At 47.3% G+C, this 12,022-nt stretch overlaps 2 protein-coding genes across 2 annotated transcripts in view; one reads left to right on the top strand and one right to left on the bottom strand.

The window, feature by feature from the left end:
* Window positions 1-6: 6 nt before the first annotated feature.
* Window positions 7-7,400, top strand: TTC4 (tetratricopeptide repeat domain 4; the record flags this gene model as incomplete). Its single annotated transcript, XM_010077948.1, has 8 exons — window positions 7-160; window positions 833-910; window positions 1,671-1,795; window positions 2,090-2,176; window positions 3,037-3,251; window positions 4,844-4,925; window positions 6,012-6,094; window positions 7,029-7,400. Coding segments are annotated over 8 exons (924 nt in total), but the record flags the coding sequence as incomplete, so codon positions are not given.
* Window positions 7,401-8,394: 994 nt separating this feature from the next.
* The window catches only part of ACOT11 (acyl-CoA thioesterase 11), a 12,223-nt gene continuing 8,595 nt past the window's right edge, over window positions 8,395-12,022 (bottom strand). Inside the window, exon 16 of the mRNA XM_010077949.1 lies at window positions 8,395-8,437. Within this exon, the coding sequence (XP_010076251.1) occupies window positions 8,395-8,437 (43 nt within the window). The remainder of the gene's footprint in view (window positions 8,438-12,022) is intronic.

The raw sequence follows: 12,022 nt of genomic DNA on the forward strand, positions 1-12,022 counted from the left end.
CTGGCCAGGATGTACAAAAACGAAGGGAACGAGTACTTCAGGGAGAAGGACTACAGGAGGGCTGTCGTCGCCTACACCGAGGGGCTGAAGAAGAAGTGCGAGGACCCGGAGCTGAACGCTGTGCTGCACACAAACCGAGGGGCCGCACAGTTCTACCTGGGTAAGGAGGCCTGTGCTGTCCCGCCCTGGTTCGGGCTGGGAAGGTGGCTCTGTGGTCCAACATTGCTTTTCCTCCCCATTTTGTGTTTTCTTTTTCTTTACTTTTTTTGTGATACAGCATACTAAATAGCTTATTTGTAAGAAAAAGTTCCTTTGAACCCCAAAAACCTCTCTCACTTCGGAGCATGGCTGTGTGCAGGGTTTGTGCTTTGTTCGTTGCAAGTGCTGCTCAAGCCTTGGCTCCAGGAGGGGGTAAAGCCAGTGGGTTTTGATGCTGAACAGATTCACAGGGTGATTGGAACTACAGGGAAATGCCCTGGCCTCAAAAATCAACACATCCTGTCAGTCCTTCCTGGCAGTGTCCTCCTCAAGCTACCGCCTGTCCTACCAATGGCATCTGCACAGGAGGGAAGGTGTTCTTGGCCTTTTAATGCTGTTGCGAGTTGCAGCTGGGGGATGGTTTGCTCACAGTCGTGTTACTTACCTCTCATCTGTCTGATGGATTCCTGTCCTTTCACTTCTTGCTCTTAGTTTGCTCTTTCTTTCTCTGCTTGCCTCATGGTGATTTTAGGAACGGTCAATTACAGCGTCTCTGCATAAGCTATTTTGTCACCTTGGGATCTGGATTTTAAATATAAATGAAAAGTTCTGAGCAGTGTTGCTTGCTTTATAGGTAACTACCGTTCTGCTCTCAACGATGCCATCCAAGCAAAAAAGCTGAAGCCCACCCATCTCAAAGCAATCATAAGAGGTAAGAGTTATAGCACATATTACTGCATGGAGCGGAACATCCTTTCAAAACAGCTTTGAGGATGTTAGCTTTACTTGTTACACTGTTATTGTTACCAGGCCTGGAGTGGACTGTTGTTAGATGTCACTTTGTTTCACCAGGTGTTTCTGTGTGTTAAACAACTGTTCATAAACCTTAAATTACTGTGAATGTGCATCATACTTTGTTTCTAGACAGCATTCATTTCAGAAAAGTTACTGTACCAGGTCTCTTCTCTTGTTTTGCTCTTTCTCCCCAAAACAGAGCTTTATGTTTTGCTTTGGATTTGCAATCAAAACACTGTGTTTTTGCTCTTCAGCTTCCATGTCCGTCAGAGGCATGGGACCTGTTTCTACAGAACGCAGCATAACTTTTGCTGCTTTCCAGAATACCTGTTTTTTGGGGTGGTTTTTTTCAGCATTTCTCACTCCATGGAAAACACCACTTTATTGTGACCTTATGAGACTGACATGTTAATTCTAATGATAAAATTTTACCTGTGACACTTTTAGTATCATTCTGCTGATTTCTGTGACTAGATGAGCAGATGATACAAGAACCGCTGAAATATTTTAGATTTTCTTCTCAGCTGACCTACTGGAAATCTACAAGTGAACGTGACCCCACAAGACAATAGCGTGTGCTGCTCTGTGTGCCTTGTGAAAGCGCTAGGGCCAATGCCGTCTTTATAACCACCAATACTGACTCCAATACTAAAAACTTAAAATCTTAATCCTTTCAGGAGCTCTCTGTCACATGGAGCTAAAGAATTTCTCTGAAGCAATAGCATGGTGTGAGGAGGGCCTGCGAATAGATTCAAAAGAGAAAAAGCTTGTGGAAATGAGAGCTAAAGCTGACAAATTAAAGGTAAGTATTAAGGCAAACTGGTGTCTACAATGCTTGATACCTACTTTGTGTCGAGAAGCACTTTGGGATCCTTGGTTGAAGAGTGCTCCCTACATGTTTCTGTGTAGTATAATATCCCCAAGCAGAACTGAGTGGTGCTTCCACAGTGTGTGTTGTTGAGATGTGTAGGGGGAAGGAGCTGGAGGGGACCCTTCTGGAGTTCTGAACTGATTTCTGCACTTGTTGGCAGGGTAGAGCAGTGATGGGCATTGACTGGCTGTGTGTGACCATGCTGCAACCTTTTCTTACATGTAGCGAGCTGAGGAGCGGGATGCAAGGAAAGCAAAGGTGATGGAGAAGAAGGAGCAGTGTCAAAAGGAAATTTTGCTTGCAGCAATAAAGGTGGGTTGGTGATTTGTTGTTTGTTTGTTTTAGTAGTTCTCTTCAATTGTCTCGAAGAGGTACACAAGCTTTTGAGGGCTAGAGCCAAAAAATTGAGTTAAACCTATGGTTCTCCTTATCTGTGTGGCTCCAGCCCCAGCTCCCAGGTTTCCGTATTTCAGGTAACAACTAACACAAAATACAAACCCAGTGTTAGGAGATGGTCTGAGCATCCGAAAGAGTGCTCTGGCTGCTGGGCTGTACCATCACACTGGCCCTACGAACCTCGCTCTCTTTGCTGCCAGTGGGCATTGCTTCAGTGGAAGGACACAAGACAACCATCCAGTATGGTGGAGGAGAGAATCAGTGCTGGATCCACTTCTTCCTCACCAAATGTTTGGGCTATGTTAAAACATTTTGGGATGTTATGTAAATCCAATCTCCTCTTCTGCAGTTGTCTTTCCAAAGAAAAGAGAGAGCTTTCTTCAGTTTTCTGAAAGAGTGGGTGTTCCTGGGAGCTCGTACATGTAGTTGTGCCCTGAAGTTATGCCTGCTAGGTCCCAGAGCACAAGATTTCAGATGCATCCCTTTCCCCATGTTTTCTCAGGCGCTTCTCTCAGCGTGCAGGGTCCTCTGGATTCTCACCTCTCCTCATCCGTTTTATGAGGGCTTTGAGGCTGAGGTTCTGGATTCTACTGGGAAGACCACTCACCTGAGCCTGATACTGTAGGAGGGCTTTTGATGGCATGTTTAAGAGCTGACACGTTACTAAGAATGACACGATTTTTCCTTTTACTGACTGCTAATTTTTTTGCTCTTATTCTCCTCACCATACCTGTGTGGTTTTTGGTTGGGTTTTGTTTTTCCTTCCTCCCCTCCAGGAAAGAAATATCAAGCTGGTTCTTGAGCCTTCAAATGAAGAAGAGGAAATATCAGATGGTCTGGCTGAGGTATCCTTAGATGGGTTCCACTCTGACAATGCCACCGGGGCAAAGGTGCACTTAGATGCTGATGGCAACCTGAACTGGCCTGTCCTCTTTCTGTACCCTGAGCACGATCAAACAGACTTCATTGCAGCTTTTCATGAGAACTCCAGGTAAATGCACTGTCAGCAGCGTTCTTGCATAAAGGAGATGTTTGAGTACATGAGAACAGACAGCAAGTGAAGCACTGCCATGCTAATGAAGTAGTTCCAGATTTCTAATCTCATAGCTGACCCTGCTCTTGAGCAGGAGATTGCAATAGGTGACTTCCTTAGGTCCTTTCCAACCTGAATTATTCTATGTTTTCTGCTTTAAAATATGAGGGCAAAAATCTCAACATTTCATAAATTTATAGCACGGAGAAACATGTCATATTTAGCCAGTGTGATTAAAGGGGCTTGCAATGGAAGCTTATACCGGTGGCCGGTAATACCAGTGACCCATCCGCATGCCTGGGCTTTAGAGCTTTGTTAATTTACTGTTTCGAAGCCCTCCAAATATGGGGTCTCAGAAAGAGCATTAAACTTAAGCATTATAAAAAGCTTCTGAAAGGGACCTCTCGTAACCACAAGTGACCCCATAGATTTCCTTAGGGCATACAGCCAGCCCAACTGAAGTGCTGCAGATCTTTCAGGCTATAAGCAAGCGACTGGCAAAGTGGGAATTCCCCTTTTCTTGATGTTAGCTTCAGTTTCTGACCTTGCAATATTAAACAAACTTGGAATTTGTAACTTTTTTTTTTTTTTTTTGTGGGGAGACACAGGTTCCTCAGATCTATTAATAATATGAGGACAGAACTGAGAGAGTTGGGGTTGTTCAGCCTGGAGAAGTGAAGGCTCTGGGGAGACCTTAGAGCAGCTTCCAGTACCTGAAAGGGGGCTACAGGAGAGATGGGGAGGGACTGATGATCAGGGAGTGTAGGGATAGGATGAGGAGTAATGGCTTTATGCTGAAAGAGGGGAGATTTAAATTAGATATTAGGAAGAATTTTTCTCCTGTGAGAGTGGTGAGGCGGTGGCCTGGGTTGCCCAGAGAAGCTGTGGATGCCCCATCCCTGGAGGGGTTCAAGGCCAGGCTGGATGAGGCTTTGAGCAACCTGGGCTAGTGGGAGGTGTCCCTGCCCATGGCAGGGGGTGGAACTCGATGATCTTTAAGGTCCCTTCCAACCCAAACCGTTCTATGATTCTGTGACTTAAAATTACAGTGCAAGCAGATTAGTGAAGTCATGGTTCTTACACTGTAGCGTTCACTATAACTTTTCATGACCAAAGGAGGTGAAATGGGTTCTTAGAACTAATTGGCCACCAGTACTCCTGAAGTGCCAAAATAAACAAGCCTCTGACACACAGGCGTGTTCTGAGCATTCCAGTCTGATGAAGCGTCATGCTGGTGGGACCATGTAGAAGGAAAATCAATTTTAGACAAAATGCAGGTTTTTTATTTTAATATCTTTTTCAGTGTGAAAATTAAAGCTAAAAAAATTTGCTGTTGCACTGCTCTGGTTTGAAACCAATACCATGAGTTACACCAGGGCCTTGGGCTCTTTGGGAAAGCAATGAGTTTGAAGGGAAGAAACTATGAGTGATCCAGACTTACTTTCCAGTCTAATTTGCTAATGTGTTTGTGCCATCATTCAAATGCAACTGCACAAATTATTGAAGCTGAACATTTGATCTAGGCTAACCAAGTGTATTTTGGCTTTTAGGTTTATCGATCATTTGATGGTGATGTTTGCTGAGTTACCTCCTTGGGATTTAGAAAGAAAATACCTTCCCAGCAATCTTGAGGTGAGAAGTTTGACTTTCCTTCAATTTCAGAGTTGTTGTGTTTTGTTTTGTTTTTTCTGGAATGAGATTGAGCAGCTTTGAGTGTATGAAAGCAATGGTATCGTTACCTGACTACCATACATGGATGTGAAATAAGGATTTGAAGAGCTATGTTTGTTTATTGATTCAAACCTTTTCCAAGTGTGCTGACATGGGCACAGAATTCATTAATGAAAACAAAAATTCTTTTGTCTTCCACTTACATTGTATTTGATAGAAGGTATTTATAGATATTGCTTAGATTCCTATCTTATAATTATAATTTAGACCATCAAGCTGGTAAGCTGCCAGTTTTTTAACTGCATTGTTGTAAAGTTGCTCAATACAAATGAGAAAATATTAAAAAAAACCCCAAGGTTATTTTCAGATCTAACTGCTGGTACTTAAACACCTAATCCCATCGAGACAATATATGTCTGTTAAGACTTCAGCACATGTGGGATGCGAGTTGTTTGTGGTTATGGCAGGTTTGGAGAATTGTTCAGAAGCTGTATAGAGAAGCACACAGATGTTCATTTTTCATTTTATTTTCATTCAGTGTCACATGTGCCAGGCAACAGCGCAGCCCTCAGTGCAGTGAGCAAACAGGACCAAAAGGACAGTGCCTGTGTACTTTACCAGTTTAAAAACTGGGATTGCAGCTCTGTGTGTATGTACAGTCTCAGGCACAGCTGCTGGATTCAAATATCTTAATATCTACTCTGTTTTGTTCAAATATCTTTAACCCTATCCAGTTTAGCTCATACCGTTGCTGCATTTCACCTGTTGAAAAACAGCCTGTAGATTTGGATTGCTTCTCTGTAAAGCACAGGAGCAGGCAGCGTGTTTTTCTTCCAGCTAACCTGGTTTATACAGGAAAGACTTGGAATTTACACAAAACAGTTTCTACGTTGCTGAAGTTAGCATCCAACACCGTCAGTTCAAGGTGCAGGAATTTGATAAACCTCTAGTCAATACATGGTGTGCTGGTACTGGACTTTGATCGGTTTAGTATCTTAAGTATCATGTGTCTTAAGTATTTAATAACCCTCTCAATTTTTTTTTCAGCTCTATTTTGAAGATGAAGAAAGAGCAGAAATGTACAAGCTGAACCCAGAACACACATTGCTACAAGTGCTGCAGCATGAAAGGTGAGGCTCTACTTGTTCATGTTCAGGGAGAGCATGAAGGCAAAAAGTATGAGTTTTGGGCTTTTTGGTCCAGTTTGTTCTCTGATTTAATTATCCTAATTCTTGACATTTCTAAGTGGGGAAGGTGTAAAGCAGTGGGACTGCATGGATTTTGTCCCTCGCTTTAGTGACTTCATTTTTGGGGGGGAAAAAAAATATTTAACGACTCTTTCCTGAACTGGATGGAGTTGGGAAAGGGAGTTGGGCTGCACACAAGCAGCAGCACAAAAGGGCTGTTTCAGATTCCATCTACACAGTACTACTTTTAAAAAAAGCAGCAGCATATAAAGAGGGCGTGTTGAAGGTTAACAATGCTCTCACTGTTAATAACGCTGCGCGAGCAGCCCCAGCCCCAACACAGCATGCAGCACAGCTTCGCTCTGAAACTGACTTTAAAGTGTTGCACAGTTATTTAGAGAGAAGAATTTGCTGTTTGTGAAGCCAAAAAATCATTGTAAAGCCTGTGCTATTAACTTACACCATCTTGTAGCTAGCTGGAGAGAGGCTGCTGCACAGTGCTAGCGGCTTGGTCCGTCACAGCGGGAGCAGAGCTCTAGGTCTGCTGCTGCGGGCTGTGTCTGAACTGTCACTCCATAAAAAGCAGCACGCATACGCCCTCAGATTTCAGGCTGTAAGGGCAGCTGCAAAAGAAGCCTCCTTCCAGAGGGAGACTAACAGCTGTTTTAATTAGAAGTAGCTGTTGGGAGAAGAGTTGATTCATAAAACACTCCTCCTCGGCTGTGTGCAGCCCTGGCTATGAGAGGCTCTGCTGATCAGCAAAAAAGCTTGTCGTCGGCCGTTGGGAGGTCGGTTTTTATTGAGCTGAGTGGAAGTCGCTCTGCATGACACTTGGCCAGCGACAAGGAAGACAAAGGACTCCTTTTAATCTTCGCAGGTATTTTGTAAAGGCTGGGACTCCAACAGTTTTGGTATTTGTAAAGCGTTCTCCTTTCTCTAAGAAGTACTTCTCTGGCAAGAAGGTGCATCGAATCTGATGAGCAAGAATGAAACAAGAGGAGTCCCGTGCAAGAGGCTGCAGTTTGTTATCCCGGCTACAGACTGCAAACTTCTGCTTGAACACAAATACCTTGGACACTTCAGGGGAGAAATAATCTTGGCACACAGGGAAACTTCCAGGAAAGCAGCACAGGGGAATAAAGGGCTTACAAGAGGGGATTATTTGTTTAAAAAGAAATCCAGCTGGTTTGCAGAAGGTCTCCTCTATGATAGGCTGCATGTGGTTTTGAAACAAACCTGAAGCAGTGCCAAGCACTGGCTGCAGTGTGAAGCAATAGCAGCTGGGAATGTATTTCCTTACCTGTGAAAAATCACTGGTTTCCTTAGAGGTGGGCTGTAGTTGCTGGGGTTTAACAGCAGTGGTCTGGGGAGATACCTGCTCGTTGCAGCAGGATGGATGCTGTCACATTGCTGCCTGGGATCGAGCAGATGCTGTTTTTTCACCACTTGGCTCTGCTGCTGGCCAGGGTAAGGCAGAGCTCTTTGTTCGCAGCGGTGTGGTTTACTGACCCTTTTGCTACGTTACTGATTGTCCTATAGAACCTAGAAATAAAAATGTCTATTTTAAGTAGGCTGACTTCTGCCTAATAAATGAGCCAATAATTTTTCTCACCTCATGAGAGAATGACAAACTAATTCTAAACCCAAATGTAACAGCCTTATCCATTCCAGTAACTGGTGCAGCCAGCATGCAGGGTCTTCTGCGCTTCTCTATTAGTTTTCAGCATTTAACTAAACGTGATTCTAAATCTCTCCTTTCTCTCTCTTCTGCAATCTCTCTGTGTGATTGCAGAAATACACCGCAGTTTTAGATACAGCTGGTGCACGGGGCCTTAAAAAGCTGCTCAGCCGTAAACACTCCAGCATCGATCATGGAGGCTGGCTTCAGACAGCTCCGAAGAAAGCATTTGGTTCGCTGTTCCTAAATTTCTGTACCATGCACAAATACAGTAAAACTATCTCCATCTGAGGATGCTGAAATTTAGTCTCCAGAGCTCAGGGTTACTTTACAGCCATGAACATCTCTCACACGTGCTGGATTAGATCCCTCCCCCAGCCCCTCTTACACAAGGCTCGCTGCAGTCCGGATGCTAACTAGTTTAACCAGAGCCACGTGTGGACCTCATCATCGTTTGCAAACCAACCTCAGTGGAGCAGAGCAGAGCAGGACCCTGCAGAAGAAGGAATTTGGGCTACAGCCAGCTCACGTTTTAAAGCAGGAGGCTACCTGGGTCGTTTGTTCATCACAGCAGCTCGCTGGGGTGGTACATGGTGAATAGAGTCAGGCTGAGGAAGGCACAAGCAGAGCCAGTGTGCAGGTAGTAGGGGAAGAGCTCTGGAGCTGGCGCAGCCCCTTCCCAGCCCCACCACCACCCACTTGACCAGGCTGCAAACCCAGTTCTCAAACCTCTTCTATCTCAGGGGCAGGGCACTGCGTCAGCACCTGGGAACTGGCCGTTTTGGGTGGGCTTTCAGCAAAGTCCAGTCTGGGCTGACTGCTGGCAGCAGGAACAAGCAGAATGTCAATAAAAAGGGGAAAAGGAAAAGCCCTGAAAAATACATCTGCCCACGCTGTGGCCAGCAAAGAGGGCTCTTGGCCAAGGAGAAATCCCCCTGTTTAAAAACAGCAACAGCTTCTGCACACTTTAACCAAAGAGCCTGGGGGCTCGAAGAACCAGTGCTGACCCCCAGGCTTACCCCACTGCCCTGCACCCCACGCTGGCACAGGCATGAGAGCACCCGCAGCGGTGGGGAAAAGGAGGCTTCGAAGGAGCTGCTTGCTCTGCTACATGGAGCGCTTTGGAAATTAATTAACACCAAGCTCTGGGAGCAGCCCATCAATTTTGCTGCCTGCATATTCCTCCCCCTCCCCTCGGGGCATGAGTTACAGCAGAGATAGCCTTGAGAGAGACACTGCCATCTAATTACATCCCACTCCCCCTGCAAAGTAGATAAATACGCGCTGTGTTTTTGTATATCAATTCCAATGTATTTATTTAGGCATCTGTGAAATCAGGTCCTTGAAACCTTCTCATCATGTACTGGAGAAGGCGCTCAGATCCCACCTGGAGTGCTGGCCTGTAAATCCCCAGCTGTATTCACCACCTTTAAGCTTCTTGGCATTTCTGGGATGCTTCCCCGCTCCATCCTCTGGCAGCCGAGTCCACTGCACGAAGGCAGGGGCTCAGGGAAGGCAGCCCTGCTCCTTTTGTGGGGCTTTGTTCCCTGCAGGAAGGCAGCGATGGGTCCTGCAGGCATAGAGTGCTCCTGCTCCTGAGTCCCAGATCTGCCCTTCCAAACTACTAGCCTCCATGCAGGAATTAGTAGCCGAGAGCAGCAGGGCAGCTGGGGGCTTCCATGCAAAGAAGCTGCAGTGGGGAGGATTGTTCAGAGCAGAGTGTAACACCCTGCCAGGATTTCTTTTTTTTTTTTTTAAGGGAAAAACAGTGATTGATTGTGAAATTGCCCCCAGGGCAGTGCATTTAGTGGGGAGGAAAACGGGGGCTCTGGGGAAGGCTGGTAAGGGCAGGCTGCTCCCAGCCGGCTCCAGTGCCCCCACCTGTGGGTCCCTCCTCCCCTGGGAGCCGGCTGTGGGATGAGGCAGCTGGAGATGGGTGCTCCAAGGATGCTTCAAGCCACCCGGTCCTGCTGTCCACTGCTCCCCCATCATCCCCTTCAGCAGCAGATGCTGTGGGACTGCGATTTTTTTCCCCACCTGCACATAAACCACAAGATGCTTCACAGCTCTCTGTTGTGCTCCTGTCCAGTTCCCCAAGTCCCTCCTGTTCCATCCCCCAGAGACCCAGCCAGGGGCAAGGGCTGACACTGGCCTCACGGCAGGAAAAAGCACAACACTTAAGGAGAGGGAAAGGTCAGTTAAAGTTTAATGTTTGGGAGAATACATCATTCCCTGCACTTCATCAAGCAGCAGCAATTTCTAACGATAAGTAGAAAGGATGGCTCACATCCCGGTGATAAAAAGGGAGGATCGCTCCGAGTTTCAGGAGATAAGAGGGCTCTATAAAAATTGAATGGTTTGTACCATGTTCAGCTTGAGACAACTTTATCTTGTGGTGATAGCACAGCAGGGGGAGGTCGGGCAGCGCCGTGCCAGGCCTTGCACAGAGATGTTTGTGATCTGAGATAGGGCAGAGATTAGGAGCTCATGGCCGCAGCCGACTCGGGGCTGGGAGCCGCTGGCCGGTGCCCGTGGGAGAGGGGCAGGCAGCTCCTCTTATAAACCAGGTGGGGAGTTTGGGTGGGAAAGCGCCTTTCTAGGGACTGGGTGGTGCAAAGGGGAAAAAACACTCTGGGGTGTCTGGGAAAGACCCTGTGCTCTGGGAACCCCAACATAAGAAGGACGTGGACCTATTGGAGTGAGTCCAGAGGAGGCCACGGAGATGGTCAGAGGGCTGGAGCGCCTCCTGTATGAGGACAGGCTGAGAGAGTTGGGATTGTTCAGCCTGGAGAAGAGAAGGCTCCGAGGAGACCTCAGAGCAGCTTCCAGTGCTGAAAGGGGGCTACAGGAGAGTTGGGGAGGGACTCCTGATCAGGGGGTGTAGTGACAGGACGAGGGCTAATGGCTTTAAGCTGAAAGAGGGGAGATTTAGATTGAATATTAGGAAGAAATGTTTTCCTGTGTGGGTGAAGAGGCAGTGGCCCAGGTTGCCCAGAGAAGCTGTGGATGCCCCGTCCCTGGAGGGGTTCAAGGCCAGGCTGGATGAGGCTTTGAGCAACCTGGCCTAGTGGGAGGTGTCCCTGCCCATGGCAGGGGGGTGTGCCCATGGCAGGGGGGAGGAACTGGATGATCTCTAAGGTCCCTTCCAACCCAAACCATTCTGTGACTCTGTGATTTCAGCCTCATCTTACCTCAAGCACAGCATCACTGTTGCTTGCTCAGGGTTAAGCTCTGCAAGACCCTTACTCAGGGTTCAGTGCACAGGAGCTCTTCCAGCAGAGGTGAGGGCACGGCTGCTGCCCAAGGGGCTCCTGGAGCTTGTTCCCTTCCCAGCAGGCAGCAAGCCTTTCAAAACCTCCATGCCATCCAAAAACCTCTGTCTGTGTGACCCAGGAGAGCTGGGGAGGGGGCTCTCAGCAGGCCTGTGGCTGAGGGCAGATGTCCCCTGGGGTGTGACTGATGAGCAGCACTGCCACCATCACCCCTGCTGCATTTTGGTGGCTTTCCCAGAGCATCCCTAGGAGAAGCAGGTTGGCAGCAAGTTCTTTGGAACAGTCCTAGCCCCACCCTCTGCTGCTGCGAACATCTGCAAACCAGCTCCAGGCAGCTATCAGAGCAGCTGGGGGGGACACCCCTGGAGGTACTCGGGTCATTAGTGCTGGGGACAACTCCTTCCACAGCCCCACAGGGGGGAGCAGGGGCTGTTTTCCAGCCCTGCCTGGGATGAGGAGCAGCACTGGGCAGCTGTGGGGGAAATCCTCCGACAGCTGCCCCTGTACCGGGAAGGGGTACGGCACCCTCCCCACATCACCATCCCCTCTCTACCTTTGCTGCCTCCAAGGGAACTAGTTTCCCCCATAAAGAAACAGTAAAAAAAAAGAAAAAAATCTATTTTAGGAAGACTTTTTTGATCATATAAAGATTCAAGTAGTGTTGAGTGAACTAGAAAACCATGTCCTGTACATCAGCTTAAAAAATTTCAAAATTAAAAAAAAAAAAAAAAAAGAAAAAACTTATGTAAATGAGCTGAAATAAGATCATACTGAGGCGGTACTGTCATCCCCCCACCCCTGGGACTTCGGTCAGGCCAAAGACCCCCAGGGAGGCAGGGTCCAGATGCCACCGTCCCATGGCCAAGGTGTCCCCTTGGTCTGCCTGTCTATCCATCGGCGGAGCTGCTGTGGATCTAGAGG

Source organism: Pterocles gutturalis, unplaced genomic scaffold (genome assembly GCF_000699245.1).
Source record: "Pterocles gutturalis isolate BGI_N339 unplaced genomic scaffold, ASM69924v1 scaffold18128, whole genome shotgun sequence".
Lineage (NCBI taxonomy): Eukaryota > Metazoa > Chordata > Aves > Pterocliformes > Pteroclidae > Pterocles > Pterocles gutturalis.